We start from the raw sequence: 24,752 nt of genomic DNA, 5'->3' as shown, positions 1-24,752 counted from the left end.
ATGGTTTAAAATACTGACATGCATGATGCACATTTTTTTTTCACATAATGTGATTCAAATAGTTGAAACTTTTTTTTTCTGTCTGAGTTTTTTAATGATGGACATGTTGGGGGGTGTTTAGTGTTTGAACATAAGGAGACCCCTCCCCTCCTAGGCATAGGAGTGGTCTCCTTAAAAGACAAAGGAATACTGAAGGCAGGAGGTTGGTTTGAGGCTAGGGCAAATGGGAATGATAAGAGAGGGTAGGATCGAATGAGTGCTGTTAAATTATGAGCCCTTACATCATTTCTTACTAGTTACTACTACAATCCATGTTCTTCTAGCCTTTTCAAATTATGGGCCCTTAAATTGTGAGTCCTTAAAACATTTCTTGGGCATCTATTTTTTTTTTTCTATTTTTCTTCCATTTTGTAGCTTTCCTTTTGGAATAACAAGTCTTTACACCTGATTTATTTTAGTCTTGTAGTAAGGAAAAATCTATTTGACTTGAGTTTGACCCACTTTTAAATGCTATTTAGTGTTCATTCATGTGAAATTGTAACCTTTTTTATATTTAATGAAAGCCTTATTTTATTCTTCTTATTATTAAAAAATGTTATTAAATGTTCATTTATCAAAAAAATGTTGTTAAATGTTCATTCTTTTTAAAATGTCTTTAGTATTGTCATATTATTAGCTGTTACAGATTTTAAAACTATATCTCTTGTTTCATTCTTCTCCCATGACCATGGTTTAAAATACTGACATGCATGATGCACATTTTTTTTTTCACATAATGTGATTCAAATAGTTGAAACTTTTTTTTTTTCTGTCTGAGTTTTTTAATGATGGACATGTTGGGGGGTGTTTAGTGTTTGAACATAAGGAGACCCCCCCTCAACGTTGCAATATTTTGAACCTTGCCTCAAACCAAAATCCTCCATGCACATATTGTACCCTACACTTGCTTTCCCCACAAATCAATTTATATCTCCTTTATAATGATCTTGTATTCATTTGGAATTTCTTGTATTATGAGTCCCTCCTTGCGTAGAGGTTTTTCTGGTTGTTTGAGCATTTTTATTCTTTTTTTTGGGGGGTGGATAATAGGTTGTGATGGTGGTGAAATGCGATATTATCTAGTTATATTTGCCAATCAAAATAAAAATCTACATTGTATTAAATGAGAAAATACAAATGTCTTAATTTTCGATGCAGTGATTTGTTTGAATAACTTGTGATTTATTAAAAATAATAATAAAATTTTTTAGCTTTTAGCCATGTGAATTGATTTAGTTTAATGCTTAATTCTGGTAGTTGAACACAAAATTATGACATTTACCATCTTTTTATTTATCTTTTCTTTTCATTTGGATTGGATTAAGTATGCTACTTGAAGATGGTTATTAAAGGGACTACTACTATTTGATTCTTTCAGGATGCTAGAAAGGGGGTCCTTTTCATTGATTTTCCTCCTGTCCTTCAACTTCAGCTGAAACGATTTGAATATGATTTCATGCGAGATACTATGGTCGAGGTTAGTGATATTACTTGAACCATTATTTGTTTAATTTTTTTTTTTTGTGTATTCTAACTATTTTTCCACTTTTGGTGAATATATTAGTTTTGATTTTTTATTTGTTTTGGTTTTAATAGGAAATAATAGATTTCATGAACATACAATGATATAACTGCTTTACTATTATACTAGATGTGAGGGTGGGCCTTGGTGCAACGGTTAGTTGCTCCATTGTGACCTGGGTGACCAGGGTTCAAATCTTGGAAATGGCTCTGTATGTACAGGAGTAGGGCTACATACATCTGTCCCTCCCTAGATCCTGCATTGGCGGGAGCCTCGTTTTCTGGGATGCCCTTTTTTACTATTACACTAGAAGGTGTTTCCTTATCATATGCATGTAAGGGAAAATACTATGTAGAAAGTTGTCTATCTTAGTGTCTAATGATCTCATCCTGGTTGCTTTTGATGTTCATCTGCATCTTGTCCAACAATCTCATTGCCAAGTGAATCAATATGTCTCTGCAAATTTTTTGGGAGTGATTGGAACATCCTTCAAAATTCCTTCTATTTTTTAAATCAGTAACTGAAATGAGGTTTATTAATGTTCAAAAAGAATGTAGTACAAATTGCAATGTGCAATGGCACCCTTTTACATTTGGCTATCTCTTGCTTCTTCCTCTCTTCATTTTGTTTACATATGCCAATTGCTGTTTAAGCGATGACTCCCCTAAACAATCCACTTCTATTGGCCCTTGCCTGGCCAATACATTTGACAACTGTTAGCAGACCTTTTTAATGCAAGAGAAAGTTGTTCTTGTTTCCAAAGCTAAAGCATGTGGTTCTCTCATTATATGCCTATGCCTGTATTTTCACGTACACAACTTGTTTAATTTGTGAGCAATTCCAATATAAGTCGACTGTTGCCTTCCACGGTTCCACCACATCTCTATCATTAAATCTTTTACTTAACCTTAGTGCATGTAGGACTGCCAACAGCTCCACCCTTTTTGAGTGACCATAGTTTCCAAGGCGTCTAGGCGATTCTGGGCGACACTGGGGCGCCTAGTCGCCTAAGCAATAAAAATTTTATAATAAAAAATCTGACTTTTGGCTAGTTTCCTAGTTTATATACCATTCAGCATGTATGTTAATTGAAAAAATAGCAATTCTCTTTATTAAGAACATTAAATTTTCTCTAAAAATGGGGCAAATCATCACATCTAAAAGATAAAAATCTTTTACATATATTAATTTCATTATTTTGAAAAATAATACTACTATAATAAGTATTTAATAGAGAAAAATCATATTAATTAGCAGCTAAAGATGGTTATCAACTTTATATGATAAATATTTAAGATGGAAAGTAAAATAGAAAAAAAAACAAGGATGGAGTTTCTGTTTTATTTAATAAGAGAATAGAAAAAATAACTTTATTATTCTATTCTTTCTTTCCTCTTTCTTTTTTTTCCTTCTTTCTTTTTCTCTTCTCAAAACCCTTTGATCTTTTAAATTTCAATAGAAAAACATTAAAACAAAGTATAATTGATGTATATAGCATATAATAAAATGTATTAACACATACATTAATAAGATACAGCAATATAAATGATATTATAAAAGGCGCCCGTCTTGTCATTTTTGTTGCCTAGGCGGGCGCTTAGTCACCTACGTGGGCGCCTAGTTGCCTAGAAGGGCAATTGCTAAAAGTCAAGGCATTTGGGCGAGGCGCCCAGCCAAGGGTGCCTAGTCGCCTAGGCGATGCCTTGACAACTATGTGAGTGATTATTCCTGATTGTACAAGAATACATGGTCAACATGATGACACCATTGTTTCTGAAAACTCCTTCCATTCCTGAAGCTCCCTGGTTGCCAAAGCTGCAACCATTGAATTTTAATTTGTTTAGATTATTTATTGGTGGCATTTCAAACATCCATTTGTTTCCCTTCGTGCCCTACACAGAGTTTGTTCGTTTATTATTCTACTAGCCAGGACCCGTGCGATGCACGAGATTTGTTAAGCGAAAGCTAAACAATAGAAGCACATAAGAGGGAAATTTCCATATTTCTTAGTCTAAAATATTTATTTTATATCGTAAATTTAATTTTTAATAATGCCACTGTAATTTTTGAAATTTAAATGTTTTTAATAAAGACAATTGCTATTTTTTCAATTAACATACATGCTGAATGGTATTTACAACTAGGAAACTAGCCAAAAGTCAGTTTTTTATATTATAAAATTTTTATCGCCTAAGCGCCCCAGTGTCGCCTAGAATTGCCTAGATGCCTTGAAACTATGCCTAGTAGTGGAAAGGTTTGAGAGAAGGCTTGCAAGCTGCAAAGGGAATTATATTTCGTTGGGAGGGGGAATTACATTGATCAACTCCACCCTAGCAAATCTCTTGTGTACTACAGGTCAGTTTTTAGGATGCCCCAAGCAGTGGTAAGGACTGAAAAGATTATGAGAGATTTCATTTGGGAACATGTGGAAGGGAGAAAGATCACTTGGTTAGATGTGACAAGGTGGTGTAGTTGAAGGAGGAAGGGGGACTGGGCATTGGAAATGTTAAGTTGAAATATATGGCTTTGTTTAGTAAATGGCTCAGGAGTTTCCCTAAAGAAAATGAGAAGTCCATGGGCTGCCAAACAATGGGTGGGATGCAGGTTGCTTGCATAGAGCTACTTTGGCTGCTCCTTGGAAGGCTATCAACAACATTCTTCCTGTGTTCCTCACTCACATAAGGTATGACTTGTCTTTGGGTCAGAGAATTTGGTTTAACAATGGGTGGGATGCGGGCTACTTTGGCTGCTCCTTGGAAGGCTATCCACAACATTCTTCCTGTGTTCCTCACTCACATAAGGTATGACTTGTCTTTGGGTCAGAGAATTAGGTTTTGGGAGGATATCTGGGTCGGGGGTTTCCGTCTTTCATTCTCTCTTTGATCTCTCTGATTTAAAGGAAAACTTGTGTGTGATTTTATCAGCTCATCCTCATCCTAATCAGGCTTGAATTGGAATCTGGTTTTTACTAGAAACCTTAGATAACCTTAAATATCTAGAGTTTCTGCTTTGCTTAGCCTGTTGAATTCAGTGGTCTTGGGGGATGGTGGTTCAGATTCTAGAGTGTGGGTGGGCCCTTAATCAAACATGGGCATTTTCTTGCAAGTCTTTTCTGAACTCTCTTGTAGCCACCTCTCTTTCTCCTTTCCCTGTTAAGGAGATTTGGTCTCAGCCTATTCCTCCAGGAGCCGATGCTTTCTGTTGGGAAGTGTATCATGGCTCCATTAACACATATGATTTGTTTTAGAGGAAAATACCAAATTACTGTTGGTCCCCAAGTTGGTGCTTCTTATGTAAGTTGTATGGTCTGCTTTCCATCTATTAATATCCTATCCTTTTGCTATCTTTATTTGGGAGTGGTTTTCATCTTTGTTTGGTTTGCAGATGGCTTTCCCCTGATAGTTTGGAAAGATTGTTTAGCTCTCATATTTTTAGTTGCTCTAAAAGAAGAGGCAGGATAATGGGGAGATGCACTAGACAGTGGCACATTGGATGAAAACTTTAATTCTCTTTGCTGACTTTAAGGTTGAAGATTTCTTCAGCTCGTGGGGACTAATAGTTTACTCTTCTTGTCGAAGAAAAAAAGTACATGAGGCCTGGTCACCTTTCACGAGACAATCATCAAGTTGGTCTCTTGATCTCACAAAGGGTAGCAAATCTTTCAATTGGCTATCTTCTCTTTGATGAAATGTCTATTTACTTCAATATGCTTTGCATGGCCATTTTGACAAGATTATGAGCAATGTTTATAGCTGCTTGACTTTCATTGTAAAGTCTCATTGGAGTATCTATTTGAATTTCCATATCTGTCAATAAGGTCTTTAACCAAAGCAACTCATATACTCACTCCATTAGCCATTGCCTTGCACTCTGCCTCTGCACTAGCATGAGCAACAACTGACTGCTTCTTGCTTCTCCAGGAAACCACATTGCCTCATAGTAAAGTACAATAGCTAGATGTAGATCTCCTGTCATCAACAGATCTTGCCAATTTGCATTTGTATAATCCTCAACCTTCAGATTTCTATGGTTGGAATATAACATCCCTTTACTAGGACATTTCTTCAAACATACAATAATCTTGTTGACAACTTGCATGTGAGAGGTCCTTGGCTGATGCTTATATTGGCTTATTAGACCAACTGCATGGGATATGTCAGGTCTAGTCAAGTAAAGGAAAAAGAGCCGACCAACTAATCTTTGATAAACCCCTATCAAGGAGAATATCTCCAATAGTAGCACTCAACTTGTAATTAGGACCAATTGGGGTTTTAGTAGGCTTGCACCTTAATTTCTCAACTCATGGAGTAAATCCAGATTATAGTTTCTTTGAGGAATGAAAATTCCTTTCTTTGATCTTGCAACTTCATTCCCAAGAAAACATTTAAGATCTCACCAAGATCCTTAATTTCAAATTCAGAAGCAAGGATCACTAGTATCCGATTTTTTGATCCTTAATTTCAACTCCAATCCCAATAGAAATAATATCATCAACATGCAGGATAAACATAGAGACACGTGCATTGACTCTTCCTATGAATAGAGTACGATCAACTTGAGATTGTGAAATTTCAAAATAGCCCTTTTAAAATCTATCAAACCAGACTCAAGGAGACTATTTGTGTCCATATAGAGCCTTCCGTAGATGACAAACTTTCCCTTCACTGTTAGTGAGGTATATAAACTGCTTCTTGTAGGTCCTCATCGAGGAAGACATTCTTTACATCTATCTGACATAGAGGCCAAGAGTAGTGGGCAGATAGAGACGTAATCACCTTGATAGAATGTCTTAACCATAGGAGCAAATGTCTCCTGTTAGTCTATGCCATAAGTTGGGGTATACCCCTTCGCCACCAAACAAGCATTGTATCTATCAATTGAACTATCAACCTTGTGTTTAACAGTGTATACCCATCTGCACCCAATAGGAATCTTGTCCTTGGGAACGTAAACAATCTCCCAAGCTTGGTTGTTTATGAGAGCCTCCATCTCCTGGTTCATAGCCTCCTTCCACTAAGGTAAATGCATTGCATCCACAACAAAACGAGTAGAAATAGAATAAATAACGGAAATATAGACATAATAGGAAGGTGAGAGAGTATCGTAGGAAATAATAATGGGGTAATTGGTTTTGTATTCCCGCTTTCCTTTCTGGATGTCATAGGAAGAACAAGATCAGATTTTGAGACATTATTAGGTTCAATAGTAGATGTGTTTAGATTGTGTTGGACACTCAACATGAAGGGTCACCTTCTTACTGTGCCTGATAAAAACTACTGCCAAGTAGGAGAAGTAGATGGACATGTAGAAATTGGAGCTGGAACAAGGAAGCAAAAGGGAGTCTGGTATTCACTAATACTCTCCCCTTGAAGAGAAGGATGCGATGATTGGAAGAAAGGCAAGGACTCAAGGAAGGTAACATCCTTAGATACATATCTCGTTTCAAAATGAGGTTTCTCATTCTAGAATGTGGACTGAAACATCTTTTATCCCTTATGAACATTAGAATAACCAAGGAAGATACACTTGATGGACTTAGATCAAAACTTATGTCTAGAAGGATTAATATCATGAACAAAGCGACTAATACAATCAAAGACCTTTAGGGGTAAATTAAACATTGATTCATCAGGGAAAAGGAGTTTGTGAGGAGACTGAAGATTTGATGTTCTTGATGGAAGTCATTTATAAGATACATTGCAGTCTCAACATCTCTCAGTAAATGAGTGGGAATATGCATCTGGAATAATAGTCCTTGCGCCACCTCAACCACATGTCTGTTCTTCCATTTAGCAACCCCATTGTGTTGAGGGGTATGGAGCACACGATCTTTGATGAATAATTCCCTTCTCGTCAAGAAACACTCATAAATGTTTTTCAAAATATTCTTGAGCATTGCTAGATCTAATGATTTTAACTCTTTTCTCAAACTGTTTCTGCCCCATATTCAGAAAATTCTGAAAATTGTACCTCATCCCAACTCTTAATCAAATACAACCACATATGCCAAAAAAACTCATCAATGATAATCAAGAATGCTTATATTCACCCATGCAGGGAATAGTATATGGGCCCCAAACATCAGTATGTAGTATTAAAGAAAATGCAACATTACTTCTGTTACTCATGGAATGTGTGGTTGTATATTGCTTTGACAAATTATAGACTGCACATTGAAAATTCAAGTTTGACACAATTAAACAATTTTGGAAACAAAAGTTTCATGGAACCAAAAGACATAGGGCAAGACGACAATGCCATAATTCTAAAAGATCCAAAATTTCATTAGGATGGGACTCAATCTGGCACAACAATCCTTGTTCAGATGTGTGATAAAAAGGATAGACTCGATCAGCCTCATGTCCACTTCCAATCGTCCTCCCTGTGTTCAGGTCCCTAGAAGATACAATGAGTAGGAAAGGTCATAGAACAATTATGGGATTTTGTAAAGGAACAAATAGATAATAGGTTTTTATGTAATTGAGGTACACTAAGGATAGAGTCCAAGGTGAGGTTGTTGGTAAGTGTGGCTTCACCTAGACCGGAAATTGGAGTTTGAGATCCATTAGCTACCGTAATTTTACTCTTCCTTGGAGCTATATGAGGTGAAGGAAGAAGACATACCAGTCATGTGGACACTTAGCCCTAGGGTCTACAATCCAAGAGTTGTTAGAGGAGAAACAAGTGCAGTACCTGCCTTAGCACTAGAATGACTGGTATGTTGGGATGAGGAAAAGAGAATTCACTTGGTCAGTTGGGACCAAGTATGTTCCCAAAGGAAGAAGGAGGTTTGGGGGATTAGAAAGCTGAAATTATTTAATGAAGCCCTCCTAGGTAAATGGATCTGGACTCCATTATCCCTTGCTGAGTAGAGGTCTGATAGAGGGGACCGGTAGCAGCTAAATATGACATTGGTAGAGGGGACTGGGTAATCAGTTCTAACGTCACATCCTTAGGGTTCTTTCTTTGGAAGAAGATCATGGACATTTATGCCTTGCTGAGTAGAGGTCTGGCTCTGAAGTTGGGAATGGGCAGCAATTAAGCTTTTGGAAGGACAAGTGGTGTACTGAAAGGCCATTGGCAGAGATGTTCCCCCAATTGTTTCTTCTTGCAGACAATCAGGAAGCATTTGGAGTCCCATGTTCAGAAGAAATTTTCAGGATTGGGAAATCAATCAAGTGAGGGAGCTGTTTGAGCTGATATTCAATCAGGCCATAAACTTGCTTGAAGAAGACAGCTGGAGCTGGAACTGGAGTGCAGATGGAATATTTTCAGTGAGGTCCATTGGCAAGTTGGTGTCTTGGATTGCATCTGTAAAAGGTCTCCAAACCAGGGTGTTTGGAGCCCTTCTGAGCTCTAGAAGCCTTCTTGAGTTGTAATGTATATTGGGCCCCATGCCTAGCTTTGGCTCTTGTGTGGGGCCTCTTTGTATTCTTTTTTTATGATTTTAATAAATTTACCTTACCTTTTTCAAAGAAAAAATCAGTACTAGTGAATGTAGATGTCCCCCACTCTTTTGTAGGTGTAGCAAGAGACTCCGAAGTTTATCCATCAAATCAGAGTGGTCTAGGGAAGAAGATGAAGCAGAAATGGGCTGAACGCCACTGCCAACAGTGGCCAAATGAGCATTACCTTTCAACATTGGTTTCAAATAAGGATTTAATTTCCAACATCTGTCCTTGGCATGTCTAGGCTTCTTACATTACTCACACACCACATCTTTAGGTTTTTCATTGACAGTGTGCTTGTTTGTGCTTTACTTGAGTTTAGATGACATAAAGGTTGAGTGCTCAGTCACCAGAGGTTGCATCATTAGTAGCTCTTCTGCTCTCCTTCCCCTGCAGCAGGGAGTATGTAGCTGAAAGAGCGACAATATCTGCACTAAGAATGTGTTGCCTTGTAAAGTTAAACACAGGATTCAATCAACCAGAAAGTCAAATACTCTATTCTCCTTAATATTACCTCTGGTACTGTTCATTGTCTATAGGGCCTTTACATTACAAAACCTTCAAGTGTTCTATTTCTTCCCAAAGTGATTGTAGGGAAAAAACACATGGGCACTGATCTCTCCCCTTGATGCATACTACAACTTCTCTTTGAATATGATGCACTCTAGTTGTATTCTTAGTTTGGGAGTAGGTAGCAACAACTCTATCCCAAGTATCTTTGGTAGTGGATAGGAACATATAGATACTGGCAATATGAGGTTGAATTGAGCAAACCAACCATGACATTACCAACAAGTTGTCTTTCTCCCATTTAGCAAACTTTGGATCTTCAGGCTTCAACTTCACTTCCTTGCCTGTAATAAATCCCATCTACCTCTTCCTGTGATGGTAAGTTAAGTTGATTGAGACCACTCCAGAAAGTTTGTCCCATTGAGTTTCACTATTGTTATCATGCTATTGGAGGTCTCCACATTTCCAAGAAGTGCATTGGAAGTACTCGACACATCCTTGGTCAAAACACGGTTGAAAGCAAAAAATTAAAATTGGCTAGTGGCAAAATAGGAGAGAAAAATCTCCCCAAAATTTTTTAGGGTTCAGAAAAATATGAGGCATCTTCCCATTAATCTAGAAACTTAAAAATGAGCCAAGTGAACTAGGTTTCATGCTGAAAAACTCCAATATTATAGAGAAAGGCCCAACGTTGAATCTAGATTTTTAACCGATTTTTGCTGGGCAAACCACAGTATCTTATAGAAGCTTCAAATGACTACAAGAGTCATACAAAAATGTTTCTAAAATCAGTGGTCTGACGCCAGCTGGTCTCCCTTGTAGACGGAGTCAGTAAAAAATGTCTGCCCATGACCAAGAGGTTCTCAGATACCAAGTTGATACCTAGGAGCTCTGATACCAAGAAGAAGAGGATTTGTTTGATTGTGGTGTATTGGCTACTATTCACACCCACAGACATAATATTTCTAATCTGAGAACAAATTACAATAGTGCCCTTATTTTGTGGCCCGACTACAAATGAGTTTAAAGACAAGAAACCGTGCGATGCTATTTATTCTGAAACATATTTGATACTTATGCACTCTAGCATATGAGGGCAGTTACTTTGTGCAAAAGAAATGCCAAAGTTTAGGACCGTATCCAGTCTATCTCTCCCAGTACCCCATATAGCAGGTGCCTGGGACCAACATTGAGTAATGGCCTTCTTTTAGGCATTGTAGCAACAAAATTATCTGGCAATGCTTCTATATGTATTGTTAGTTATGCTTTTGCATCACAGATTTCTGTTGCAAAGAGTTGATCTGTGAACATTAATTTGAGGAGCCATATATCTTTTAATCACTACTTGTCTGTTCATATGAGTACCACTAGTCTGATCATTTTCATTCTTGTTAACGTTATTTGTCATCATCATCTTTGACTATCATTTAATGTGTTAATATGAAGCTAATTCTGTTAAAGAAGATATAAAACAAAGCTTATTCTGTTAGAGTTGTGGTCTTTCCTTGATGATTTGGTGGTTGTCAACCTAATATAACTGTCAACAGGAGGAGGTTGCAAAAGAGAGTGGTATACCAGTGCAGTTCCAGCGTTTTTGGCTTTGGGCAAAGCGTCAAAACCATACTTATCGCCCCAATCGGCCATTGACACATCAAGAAGAAGCACAATCTGTGAGTACTTTCTGCTGTTATCTCTTGTCTATGTATGATATTCTACTCTTTTGTTCTCTGAGTTATTATGAAGCAGAAACAAATATGACCTATAACTTGGGGGGGGGGGGGTTGAACCAAGTTTAGGCCTGACCCCATGACCTAAACCTTAAATCTAGGCCTAGTACAATCAAAGTCAATGGTCAATGCCCAAGTTTACCAACCCAAGCTTAGTTCAAGCTAATCCTATCACCACTTTCAGCTTATGTGAGCTTGGTCTGATCTAGGCAAATTGGTTGGGCTTGAAAACCTTCCTGGAACTTATGTTTTGCATTTTAACTTTTCATTTAGGTTTTATAGTCTTTTATTTTTAATTTTTGGTGTTGGGCTTGGGCTTCTATGAGCTAGGTATGACCTAGGGAAATGGGCATGTTTTTCAAAACTGGACCGAACTGGACAATCAAACTGGAAAAACTAGGAACTAGTCAGGTGACCGGTTCTGTTTTACCCCAGAACCATTATTTCCCCAAAAAACGTTGATTTGGTCAGCAAACCACTGACCCAAGTAGTCGAACCATCCAACGGTTTGTCTGTTATTTATTTATTTTTTAAATTTTTATTTTTTGTCAAAATGGGCCATCCATTCAGTTCGAATGGTCGAACCTTGACTTGGGAATCGGACCCCCGATCGGTTCATTGTCCGGTTCAATTTTAAAAACATTGTTGGTGGGGGTTTGAAAGCCTTCTTGGAACTCATGTTTTGCAAAAGCCCAAGCCGAGCTTGGCCAAGTTGCACCCCTACCATCGTTTTAATAATTTTTAGGTTCCATAAGAAGAGGGAAAGGCCATATATATGTAGCCACAAGAACCTATTGTCTTCCACCTCTTCAGTGTCATTATTGGACACTCCAGCACACAAGCTCCAGTAGTTTAGTAGCACACCTACACCATTGAGAGGAGACCTTGGATGTGTCTGCTTCCCTGCTCAAGGGAAAGATGAAGAGGAAAAGAACCCCTACTAGATGTTTGACCCTCATCACCGAGGTGTTTCTCCATTTTTTGGACCACCCAACTTGCCACCTGCCTGCAATCTAGGGGGTGCAACTTGGACGGGCTTGGGTTAGTAATTTTTTAAATTCTTCAAATCAGGTATGTGACTTGCAGTCCTATTACAATGTCCCACTTCTTCCACAAAGCAGCCCACTAAATAGCACTTGAAGCATTTTCTTTCCTCCACCACCTTAGAACTAGTGACAATGCACATGGTAACCATGGCCAGATCCTAACTCACTGTTTCAACAAAGGATTATTTAGATGAACCCTGCAACCATTATAGCCTGGCCCATTGTTTTGGGCAACCCTTTGACAACACCGGCTGCCAATTCTTGGCAACCATAGCACAACCATTGAATCCTAAGTCAGGGCTACTGCATCAAATCTGTTTAGATACAAACAAGATACAAGAAGTGAATGCCATGACCTTTGTATCCGTTCAGTGTGAACTGTTGGTTGCTTCTTTTTCTGAATTAGCCATTATCATCTTGAGGATATTAGTAGAAGTGGTTGCAAATATTGTAACTCTAAAAGTGATATTTAAAGTTACAATTTTCTTATATTGGTAAATAGCTTTAAAGTATGTATGGAGCACATGTTTTATTGCTCATATAACTTCTATAGCTCTGTATTTTTAATATTGTTGAGCAAAGCAACTACTACAATCACAGGAGACCATGTAAGGAGAAATTTACATTCTTTATGATGACTTTTTTTCCCCTTTTTCTTGGTAAGCCTTAATTAGCTTGTAGTTTTGGTTGGATTACATGTTTTCAGCTAGCAACATATTTCCATTAATGCCTTTACCAAAACATATTTCTAGCATTGCTTTTGATCAGTAAAACCGTCTGTATTGATGGTATGATTTTTAAACAATGTTTTAGCTTTTGTTATATATACTTTTAATTTTAATTGGTTTGAACATTGTACATACATGGAAAGCAGGTGTAGTAGACTATTCTGTTATCAATTTCTTTACCTGTTTATTATATCCCCAATTTGATTAATTTTATATATGTCAAAAGTTCTCAAGGATACAATCTTTATTATAAGCCTTTGATAATCTTAGATCCAGGTAAGTTTTGCATGCTTGCAGAGGGGGTGTCATTATATATCTATTATTGATTTATATATCTGTTGATTTTTTCTTTAATTGAATGAGTTTTATGTAAATCTCCTTATGGCTATTATTTGGAATTTTAGTTTAGATAAGTGTTTTATGGATACCGAGATTACTTTCTAGGGACGTCATTTAATAGGAAAGTAGATACAATTCACAGCTAGGTGATTTTGTCTGTTTTGCAATCATATATATTTTGTTTTGGTCAATAACCGAGATTTCATTAAATGATTAAAAAAGGAGTATATGGAAGGGGAGCTAAAATATATTAACTCCCCACAACTGTCACCCAAAATACAACAGTTACAATGAGATTTCATTAAATGATTAAAAAAGGAGTACATGGAAGGGGAGCTAAAATATCTTAACTCCCCACAACTGTCACCCAAAATACAACAATAGTTACAATTGAGCCCAAAAAATAGAATTCCTATTCATCCCTTGTCTAGATAATCCATAAAAGAATTAACACTTCTTTTTATCCACGTGCATCGAACTTCCATGTCTTTGGTCAACCATTTATATTTCCTTTTTTCATTGCTGTAACTCCAGAGTCTTGAGTTGTCTTAGTAGGAATCTTTTGAACTAAAAAATAATATGAAAGAAAGTAGTTTCTTGAAGAGAGAAGGAAGAGAGAAAGAGAAGAAGAGAAGTTGAAAAGAAAAGAGATCTGGTCGCCCCCTTCACTTGTTATTTATACTAAAATAATAGAACAGTACAAAGACAATTATGCCCTTATAGGGTGGCAAAACATAAAACAACATATATAACACTAAAAAACATAATAAAATTTATGAGAGATTATTTGTAAAATGGCTCCATTAAGTCCCGTATCGGTTATGGAAGCAATTCCTATAATTGTGAAACCCATATGAGATACCGAGGAATAAGCTATTCTCTTTTTTAAATTGCGTTGACCGGGAGATGTTAAAGCTGCATAGATTATTTGAATTGTGCCTACTATCATCAACCAGGGAGAAAATATAGAATGAGCATGGGGTAAAAATTCCATATTGATCCGAACCAATCCATACGCTCCCATTTTTAATAAGATTCCGGCTAGAAGCATACATGTACTGTAATGTGCTTCTCCGTGGGTATCTGGTAACCATGTATGTAGGGGTATAATCGGTGATTTAACAGCATAAGCAATAAGAAATCCAAAATAGAATATTATTTCTAATGCCACAGGATATGATTGATTAGCTGATGTTTCAAAATTTAATGTTGGTTCATTGGAACCATATAAACCCATACCCAGAACTCCTAGTAAAAGAAAAATAGAACCCCCTGCTGTGTACAAAATAAACTTTGTAGCGGAGTACAGACGTTTCTTTCCTCCCCACATGGATAGAAGTAGGTAAACAGGAATTAATTCTAACTCCCACATGATGAAAAAAAGTAAAAGGTCTCGAGAAGAAAATGATCCTATTTGACCACTATACATTGCTAACATCAGGAAATGGAACAATCGGGAATCTCGAGTAACTGGCCAAGCCGCTAAAGTAGCTAAAGTAGTAATGAACCCCGTCAGTAAAATGGGTCCTATGGAAAGTCCATCGATTCCTAATCTCCAGTGAAAATCAAAAATATTTATCCATTTATAATCCTCTTCCAGTTGGATTAATGGATCGTCCAATTTGAAATGATAACAGAATGCATAGGTCATTAGAAGGAGTTCTATTAAGCATATACTGATAGTATACCAGCGAATCACCTTATTTCCTTTATGAGGGAGAAAGAAAATTAAAGAACCCGCGGATATCGGCAAAACTACAATTATTGTTAACCAAGGAAAAAAATTCATGGTAAAGACAAGATACACTTTGACCAGAAAAACCCGTGCTCGAGATAAAAAAATATCTATAGATATTTTTTATCGAGTACGGGTTTTTGTCGGTAAAGAGAAATCAAATGGATTCAAGTGGAGTTTTCTGGAACGTATCAATAGGCTAGCCCCATGCTGCGAGTTGTTTCATGCCATAAATAAACCCGGACACTCAAGAAATCTGTTGGACAAGCAGATTCACATCGCTTACAACCTACACAGTCCTCTGTTCTTGGAGCAGAAGCAATTTGCTTAGCTTTACATCCGTCCCAAGGTATCATTTCTAATACATCTGTGGGGCAGGCTCGTACACATTGAGTACATCCTATACATGTATCATAAATCTTTACTGAATGTGACATTGGATCTTTAAATTTTTGTGAACGTCATAAAATTTCGATCTAGTAAAGTAATATAATAAATGAATCATATCATATATTGTAGATACCAGACGAATCAATGATTTATCAGAAATTTTTTAATTAATCTACTTCTGGATCTGTTTATGAGAGAGGGCCAAGATACTTTGATTTCTTATGTTTTAGCAAAAATGGTCATACGTGTCATATATGCTAATTCGAATTGGTGAATATTCTATTCTTTATTTATATGATATGATTACTACTATTTCTATTTATAATATTTATTTAATTTTAATATTATATTTAATTTATTTTATTACTACTATTTATTCAACAAATTCGATTGATTGATACGAGTTGATTTTCTGTTACGAAAAATTGACGAAACAATTGCTGGCCCAATAGCTGCTTCAGCGGCTGCAATAGCTATAACAAAAATCGAGAAAATGTCTCCTTTTAATTGGCGACTATCAAAAAAATCAGAAAATGTTACGAAATTTAGATTAACCGCATTCAGTATAAGCTCAAGACACATAAGTGCTCTAACCATATTTCGGCTCGTAATCAATCCATAAATACCGATAGAAAATAAATAGGCACTCAAAACAAGTACATGTTCGAGCATCATTGACTAACTCCTCATCAATCTCGATTCATTTCAATATGAACAACAATTCAACCGATTCGATTGACTAGAATATAACAAGAACGGAACAAAGGAAGATATTGGTAATAGATCGAACAAAAAGCATTTCCATTTTTTTTTAAACATGAACAATCTGAAAATAGAAAAGAAAAAATGGAAGTAAGAAGTAAAATGGATGTGATAATACAGAAAAAAAGAAGTCCTTATTTATTTTTATTTCTAAGTATTTATTACTGACGAGCCATAGCAATTGCACCTATCAAGGCAACTAAAAGAATTATAGAAATGAGTTCAAATGGAAGAAAAAAATCTGTTGATAAATGAATTCCAATTTGTTGACCATTACTTATCAAATCCTGTTCTATAATCTGGTTTGATCTTGTAGTCCAAATAATCCCATACCATGACGTATCTAGGATAGTAGTAATTAGTGAAAAAAAAATACTTGTACAAACCAATGAAGTGACTCCATCTCCAATGGTCCAAAGATGGAAATCATTGTAATATTCTGAACCATTCATGAACATCACAGCAAATATGATTAAGACATTTATGGCTCCCACGTAAATAAGAAGCTGGGCAGCAGCTACAAAATGAGAGTTCGATGGTATATAGAATAAGGATATACAAACAAGAACCAATCCTAATGAAAAGGCAGAATAAATTGGATTGGTAAGTAATACTACTCCTAGGCCCCCTAATATAAGACCTGATCCCAGAAATACTAAAAGAAAATCATGTATTGGCCCAGGTAAATCCATTATATGTAAAATAAGAGATAAATAAGTCGAAATTTTTCATGACCTTATTGACCGGACCGGGAAAAAAGAAGTTACCCTATTTTTTTTTATGATACGTTCCTAATTGAATAAAATTGAATTAAATGAAATTCGAATGGGTGTGGATTGATGTAGATACAGTTATTGGATCAATCCCATTCTATATCCGAAAGAGTAGTATCCGAAAGAGTAGTTCGAAATTATATATATATAATATATTATATATAATTATAATTATATATATAATTATATAATTATATTTTTTCTATATTTCGAAAACGGATATATGAATAGATTTTCAATCAAAATTAAGCCGTGATTCTCATCAATTAATAGTTAGGATTTTTAGTTATTGACCAAGTAAAATGAAAGAAGTTTCGCTTCCTTTAGATCAAAACGGAATCTTAGTAATTGGTAATTGTTTTTGAATCAAGGGATTTTCCCGTGGCTATTTTTAGTTGAGTTGAATTCATAATTGTTCGAATTGTAGAATCTCCAATTACTGATATTGGTAACCGACCCAAAGCAATTTGATTATAATTCAATTCGTGACGATCATAAGTAGAAAGTTCATATTCTTCAGTCATTGATAAACAATTTGTTGGACAATACTCGACACAGTTACCACAAAATATACAGATTCCAAAATCAATACTGTAATTAAGCAATCGTTTCTTTCGAATATCAGTTTCCAATCTCCAATCAACAACGGGTAGATCTATAGGACATACACGAACACATACTTCACAAGCAATGCATTTATCAAATTCAAAGTGGATTCGACCGCGGAAACGCTCTGATGTGATCAATTTTTCATAGGGATATTGAATAGTTACAGGTAAACGGTTCGCGTGGGATAAGGTAATCATGAAACTTTGACCGATATACCTTGCAGCTCGTATTGTTTGTTGACCATAATTCATGAACCCAGTTACCATAGGTAGCATATTGTGAATATCTATGAATAAAAGAATTTGATGTTTCTTTCTCTTGCTCTTGTTTGAGAGAAGTTATGAACCTAAAATAACATAAATATAAATATAGTATTCCTTTACAGTGAAAGGAGTTGGGAAGAAGTTGTCAATAATAGATTACCTAGAGAAATGGGTAAAAGAAATTTCCACCCAAGATTTAATAGTTGGTCCATTCGCATTCTAGGTAAAGTCCATCTTGTTGCGATAGGAATGAACAGGAACAAATAAGCTTTAGCTAATGTAATAAAGATACCAATTGTTGTTTCAAAGACCCCCCCCACTTTATTTATTCCGAAAAGCTCAGGAATGAATATGTACGGAATAGAGAGATTCCAGCCGCCCAAGTAAAGAACTGTTACAAATAATGAAGAAACTAGTAGATTTAGATAGGAAGCAACATAAAATAAACCAAATTTTATACCTGAATATTCGGTTTGATAACCTGCTACTAATTCTTCCTCTGCTTCTGGTAAATCAAAAGGTAATCTCTCACATTCTGCTAGGGAAGAAATTAGAAAAACGACAAACCCGATAGGCTGCCGCCACAAATTCCAACCCCAAAAACCATATTTTGACTGCGCCTCAACTATATCAACTGTACTTGAACTGTTAGATAATTATAGTCGGTGATAACATCACTGTTCCCATCGCTATTACAGAACCGTACATGAGACTTCAGCCTCATACGGCTCCTCAAGGGCCACAAATAAATCTAGGGACCACTTCGGTATTATCTCGATATGTTTGGAGAGTAGAAAGAGTAAAGATACATCGGAGAGTCCCGAATTAGACCAATGGAATTCTGTCTGCTATAATAACAAAATAAAGTGCTTCTGAATTGATCTCATCCTTTATTATTTCCATTTTTTTCTTTTTTGTTCAGTAATAACTTAACCCTTCAATAAAATACCTGTTGTATCAATAGATATTTCGACCCATATCTTTCGATTACGAAAAAGAATTCTACATTTGTTCATGAATCATGATAATAATTCTATCGCTATGAATATGGATAAAGAAAAGAAAGAAAAAATTTTTTTATTTCATTTTTTTTCCTATTGCAATTGCATTCCATTTCTTTCGTTCCTATTCTTCTTTCTCAGAAAGGGGGGACTCTAAAAAAAATAAAAGATTACTTCGTCCCTGATAGTCATTTCTTTAATCAGTGGATAGGAGCATACTCTGGATCGGGATCATGGGGAAGTACTTCTTGATCATTTCTACCAACTTAAAGCCCCCATTAGGATTCCTTTTATCTTTTATCCAGAAATATCTTTTGGATAACTTACATTATCTTCATTACTAATCCTTTGTGTACCTTGGTGTTCCTAACCGCCCACTCATTTTTGCTCGATCCCCGGTATGGTAATACATACAACACAATAGCAATAGTAAGTAAAAACTCCATACAGTTGATCTTTTGCACCCGCTTCAAGCCATGATGACTAATCAAGAATCTTGGGGTAAACTGCTGTTACAGTTTTTGTTTACTTCTGCTTAACTCTTGTACATAGGGAATGAGACTCAATCTTTTTACTGCGAATTTATAAGCTGTTTTGTTTCACTCATATAACTATCTGGTTTAGTTCATCGACCCGAATGATGAATAAAAAAATCAAGATATCTATTCAATACATTCAACTCTTTTCTTCTTTTAACTCTTTTCTTCTTTTCTAGAACGAAAGGAAATAGATAAAAGTTCATGTTCCAACGAATCACACGTAGAGATATTGATAACACACATGAAGTTAATGGTATTTCATAACTAATTGATTGAGCAGCAGCTCGTAGACCACCTGAAAAGGAATATTTATTATTCGATCCATATCCTGACATAAGAAGTCCAATAGGAGCAATACTTGAAATGGCAATCCATAAAAAAACACCTATACTAAGATCGGCTAGAACAAGGCGATAACCAAAAGGAATTACTGAATAACTAAGTAGAATTGATATGACCGCTATAGATGGTCCAATACTGAATAAACGAGCATCTCCTCTAGATGGGAGAAGATCCTCTTTGAAAAGTAGTTTGATTCCATCTGCTAGAGCTTGAAGAATTCCCAAAGGGCCGGCGTATTCAGGTCCGATACGTTGTTGTATCCCTGCGGATATTTCTCTTTCTAACCACACAATTACTAGTACCCCTATTGTGATTCCCGATATAAGAGTCAAAATAGGGACAAGCAACCATATGAGCCCATAGACCTCTTTTAAGGATTCCGATCTGGAAAAAGAATTGATAACTTGTGCTTTTGTCGTATCAATTATCATTTCAACGATCAACTTCTCCCATAATGATATCTATACTACCTAGTATCGTCATAATGTCAGCCAATTTCATTCTTTTAACTAGCTGAGGAAGAATTTGCAAATTGATAAAACCTGGTGGACGAATTTTCCATCTCCAGGGAAAAACACTCTGATCTCCTATCAGATAAATTCCCAATTCCCCCTTTGGGGCTTCCACTCTCGCATAAAGTTCTTGTTTCGACAATTCAAAAGTGGGAGAAGGCTTTTTACTAATGAATCGATATTCAAAATCATTCCATTCGGAATCTTTTGCTCTAGCAAAGCGTCGGACTTCTAAATTCTCATAGGGCCCCCCCGGAATTCCTTCCAGAGCCTGTTGAATAATTTTTATGGATTCCGTCATTTCACCGATTCGTACTAAATAACGAGCTAATGAATCTCCTTCTTTTTGCCATTGGACTTCCCAATCAAATTCATCGTAACACTCATAATGATCAACTTTACGAAGATCCCATTGGATTCCGGAAGCTCGTAGCATTGGTCCTGATAAACCCCAATTTATTGCTTCCTCTCCACCAATAATGCCCACTCCTTCAACTCGTTCCAAAAAAATGGGATTCCGCGTAATAAGCTTTTGATATTCAGCAACCCCCGTTAAAAAATAATCGCAGAAATCCAAACATTTATCTATCCAGCCATAAGGTAGATCAGCAGCTACTCCTCCGATACGGAAATAATTATGCATCATTCGCATACCTGTGGCAGCTTCGAATAGATCATATATTAATTCTCTCTCTCTGAAAATATAGAAGAAAGGAGTCTGTGCACCGATATCCGCCATAAAAGGGCCAAGCCATAACAAATGGGAAGCTATACGACTCAGCTCCAACATAATAACTCTGATATAGCTGGCTCTTTTAGGTACTTGAATATTTCCCAACTGTTCTGGTGCATTTACAGTTATTGCCTCTGTGAACATAGTAGCTAAATAATCCCAACGAGTTACATAAGGCAGATATTGTATAATTGTTCGGTTTTCCGCAATTTTTTCCATCCCTCTGTGTAAATAACCCAATATGGGTTCACAGTCAATAACATCTTCACCATCTAGAGTAACGATGAGTCGAAGAACACCATGCATTGATGGGTGGTGAGGGCCCATATTGACTATCATGAGGTCTTTTCTTGTAGCTGGTACAGTCATATATTTTTTCCCCGATTCATTATTCCATGAATTCCTGAAAACGAAGTTCATCAAAATTCAAGATCTAATAAATCAAATAATTCAAAACGAATTTTCAAATTAACGAGTTTTTGGCTCCCGAATATCCAATTGACTGATTAATTCTTTATAACGTACTCTATTTTTCTTTGACAAATAAACTAGCAGCCGTTGACGTTTTCCCAAAATTTTCCGTAAACCTCTTTGAGATAAATAGTCTTTTCTGTGCAATTCCAAATGTGAAGTAAGTCTCCGTATTTTATTGGTGAAACTTAATACTTGAAATTCAACAGATCCCCTGTTTTCGTTTTCTTCTTTTTCTTTTTGCGAAATAACTGAGATGAATGAATTTTTTTTTACCATAAAAATAATTTTTCGCCCCCTTTCTTTTCTATAGATTTGAATTTTACCGATCAGTAATAATAATACTGCCAGTTATTTTATTTTAATCTGGTATACACAATAATTTGAATTTATTCATGTATAACTTTTTCTATCAAATTAATCAATAATCAACCTAATTTTTCAATTGGATTTGGATACGGATACAAAAGGATAGTACATTTCTGCACTCACAAAAGAGAAAAATTTGGACTTAAAGAAGATTCCGCCGATTCATTCCTAGATCTAATGGATATGTCATTGAATCAGTATCCTGTATCAGAATGTAATACAACGCAACGCGTGTATACATTTGTTTACCTTCATATATGATCTATGGCAGGGATATATACGAAATGAAATGTACCATCAATTTCTTTTCAATCGGGGATACATATGTATCCTTAACATATTAAAACGACTGCCATTATTGGTATCAAACCAATAACGATTCATACAAGCTAAATCTTCTAATCGATAATTGGGCCAAAGAAAGAACTTTAAGTTAATATTAATGAAATTATTTGTATCTGTATCAAGATGTTTGTCCTCAGTCAAAAATTGACCACAGTTCCTTACGTTGTTTCCATTATAAAATACTGGATTTTTATCTACAACATTCCCATTCTCCAAATTGAAACAAATTCGAATTCTCAATTTTCTACGACGTCTAGGCGATAAAATATTTTCAGGAGCAAGCAAATCATACTGATTTTTTCTTCCATTCCCAACCATCTGTTCATGTTTTGAAATGGATTCATCAAAATCATTCTTATCAACATACCTTTTTTCTCGGTATCTTTGATTAGTTTGGTGCTTATTCTTATGGACCAAAGAAATACCTATGGTTTGATACATAATAAATTGCCCATCCCATTTTATAGACAGACGAATAGGGTCGATAATAAATATCCCCTTTTTTATCAATTCTGTAAGAGTTATATCTTTCTGAATCACCATTACATCCAGACTCATTTCTCTTCTTTGAATAGAAGATATAGCAATTTCCTTTGGATTTTTCAGTCTAAGCAGGAAACAATATACTTTGATATTCTTGATCATTTTTTTATTCAAAGGATAATCCGGTCTCAATTGAAAAAGCAAATGTTTTTTCAGGAAGAAATCGAGTTCCACTTCTATGTTGTTCTTGAATTGCTTTTTCTTTCTATGGTTTTTAATGTCTGATTCCGCATAATATTCTTTAAGATCGTTTTGTTGGTTTGATAGAATTGATCCAAGATTCTCTTGGTTTTGCGCATCTGGTCCAAGATCCCCTTGGCCTGGCGGTCCTTTTTCTTCTTGATTTCGATTTTCTAATTCAAGAATTTTTTTTTCATTAGATGATATACGTGATATACGAAAATCCTTTTTTTGTTTTTCGTTGATGTTTTTATTTTCACTAACGTTTTCGTTTCTATTCCAATTTAAAAGAAGTAATTTGATTGGTATGCCCCATGGTTTAATCTTATATGTATCATAAAGTAGTAGTAATTCCGAAAAGAACCAAAGTTCCAGATTTGATATGGAACGATTTAGTATTTCTTCATTCATTCCCATCCAATCAAAAAGGTTTTTCTTTTTATTGGATGGGTTGATTTCTTGATGAATCGTGAGATAAAAAAGGTCTTTTTTATAAAATTTATCAATTTTTTGATAATCATTAGTTCCAGTCTTAGTTTTTTTATTAATGTTGGCGCCGGTATCCATATTGGCCCAGACCTCAATATCTATTTTTTTTCTATTTTTAAGACAAAAATGGAGAATTCTCCAATCAAAATATTTTCTATCCAGATTTTTTTTCGTATCAATAATATAATCTTCTCCTAGATAATCACTAATAGGTAGATCCCTCAGCACATCAAATGGTTCGGGTTTATGTGTATTGTAATTATAGGGAAGCCCTGGGCCCTCATTTACTTGTAACGGCGATTCATAAATATATGAGTCCTTCTTATCTTCATAATTAATATATTTATGTGATAGAAGATCATATCTGTAGTGTTTTTTAAATTTGTCTTTTTGATTCGGTAATGAATTTAGTGTATAATCATTTTGTTTTTCGTAAAAAAGGAATTGGTCTTTTTCGTATGAACCCAATTTTTGTGAGTCTTTATTTTGAATCGTACGACGTTGATTGACTCTATTTCGCCATTTTTGCGGTACTAATCTAAACCATCTAGTCTGAGATAAATCGTATTGATAATGACCCTTTAACCAATTTTTCCATTCATATTCATTCATTCCCGAATTCCGAAGTTTTTTATGCTTTGATTCGGAATGAAATATTCCTTGTGTTCGAAAAAAATCCTTTAGTCTATCCTTAATAAAAAGAGATGTTCCGTTATATTGAAGTACAGATCTCAAGTGATATTTATTAATAACTTGGTTTTGTGATAATTTGTAAAATACATATGCTTGTGATAAGGAGGATAGGTCACAAGAAATCTGTGAATTCTTATTACTATTACTAATATGAAAAGGCGGCTTTTTTATAGTCGAAATAAAATGAATTGTATTTTCATTTTCATTTGTTTCATCAATTCCTTCTTGATTTGTTTCATCATTGTAAATGTATTTATCAATAATTTTTTTTGTTGATTCAAGGAAAAGTTGTGCATTGACTCTGGGAATATTAATAATACATAAAAGGGTATCTATGTATAGCCTTTCAATAAAAAATTTTATAAAAAAGTGCCATTTACGTATTAATCGGGCACTTCTTCTTTTGAATATCTGCCAAATATTTTTTTGTGATTCTGATCTTTTATTATCACAACTAGTTTCCTTAGCATTAATATTTTTCTCTGGGGCTAGAAATGTATTTTTTTTTTCTTTTGTGATTCTTTCTATTTGATTTATGATTGTACTTGTCCTATCAGCCAGATCCTTCGTTTTTTTTTCTGTCAGTGAATAATTTGTCCAACCCGTGGACTTAATTTGAATGGATAAGTCAGGAATCAGATTAT

The 24,752-nt window shown here is 35.4% G+C and overlaps 1 protein-coding gene and 1 long non-coding RNA gene across 4 annotated transcripts in view; one reads left to right on the top strand and one right to left on the bottom strand.

Moving 5' to 3' along the window:
• The window catches only part of LOC104589709 (uncharacterized), a 39,538-nt gene extending 26,310 nt beyond the window's left edge, over positions 1-13,228 (top strand). For all 3 annotated transcript variants that reach the window (XR_016083584.1, XR_016083583.1, XR_016083582.1), the window contains 2 exons: positions 1,418-1,516; positions 11,067-13,228. This is a non-coding gene — a long non-coding RNA (uncharacterized LOC104589709). The remainder of the gene's footprint in view (positions 1-1,417; positions 1,517-11,066) is intronic.
• Positions 13,229-14,113: 885 nt separating this feature from the next.
• On the bottom strand, positions 14,114-15,388 carry LOC148801346 (NADH-plastoquinone oxidoreductase subunit). The gene has a single exon (XM_088900386.1). The coding sequence runs from the start codon at positions 15,146-15,148 to the stop codon at positions 14,114-14,116; it is 1,035 nt and encodes a 344-aa protein (XP_088756512.1). The 5' UTR covers positions 15,149-15,388.
• Positions 15,389-24,752: the final 9,364 nt, after the last annotated feature.

Source organism: Nelumbo nucifera, chromosome 3, assembly GCF_055504915.1.
Source record: "Nelumbo nucifera cultivar China Antique chromosome 3, China Antique-T2T, whole genome shotgun sequence".
In the NCBI taxonomy this organism is placed as follows: domain Eukaryota; kingdom Viridiplantae; phylum Streptophyta; class Magnoliopsida; order Proteales; family Nelumbonaceae; genus Nelumbo; species Nelumbo nucifera.
Note: the sequence above shows the minus strand (reverse complement) of the source record. Positions and strands in the feature narration are given on the sequence as shown.

Bases quoted from the DNA above. Each gene is read 5' to 3' on its own strand.
- LOC148801346 (XM_088900386.1), bottom strand. From the start codon at position 15,148: ATGAATTTTTTTCCTTGGTTAACAATAATTGTAGTTTTGCCGATATCC.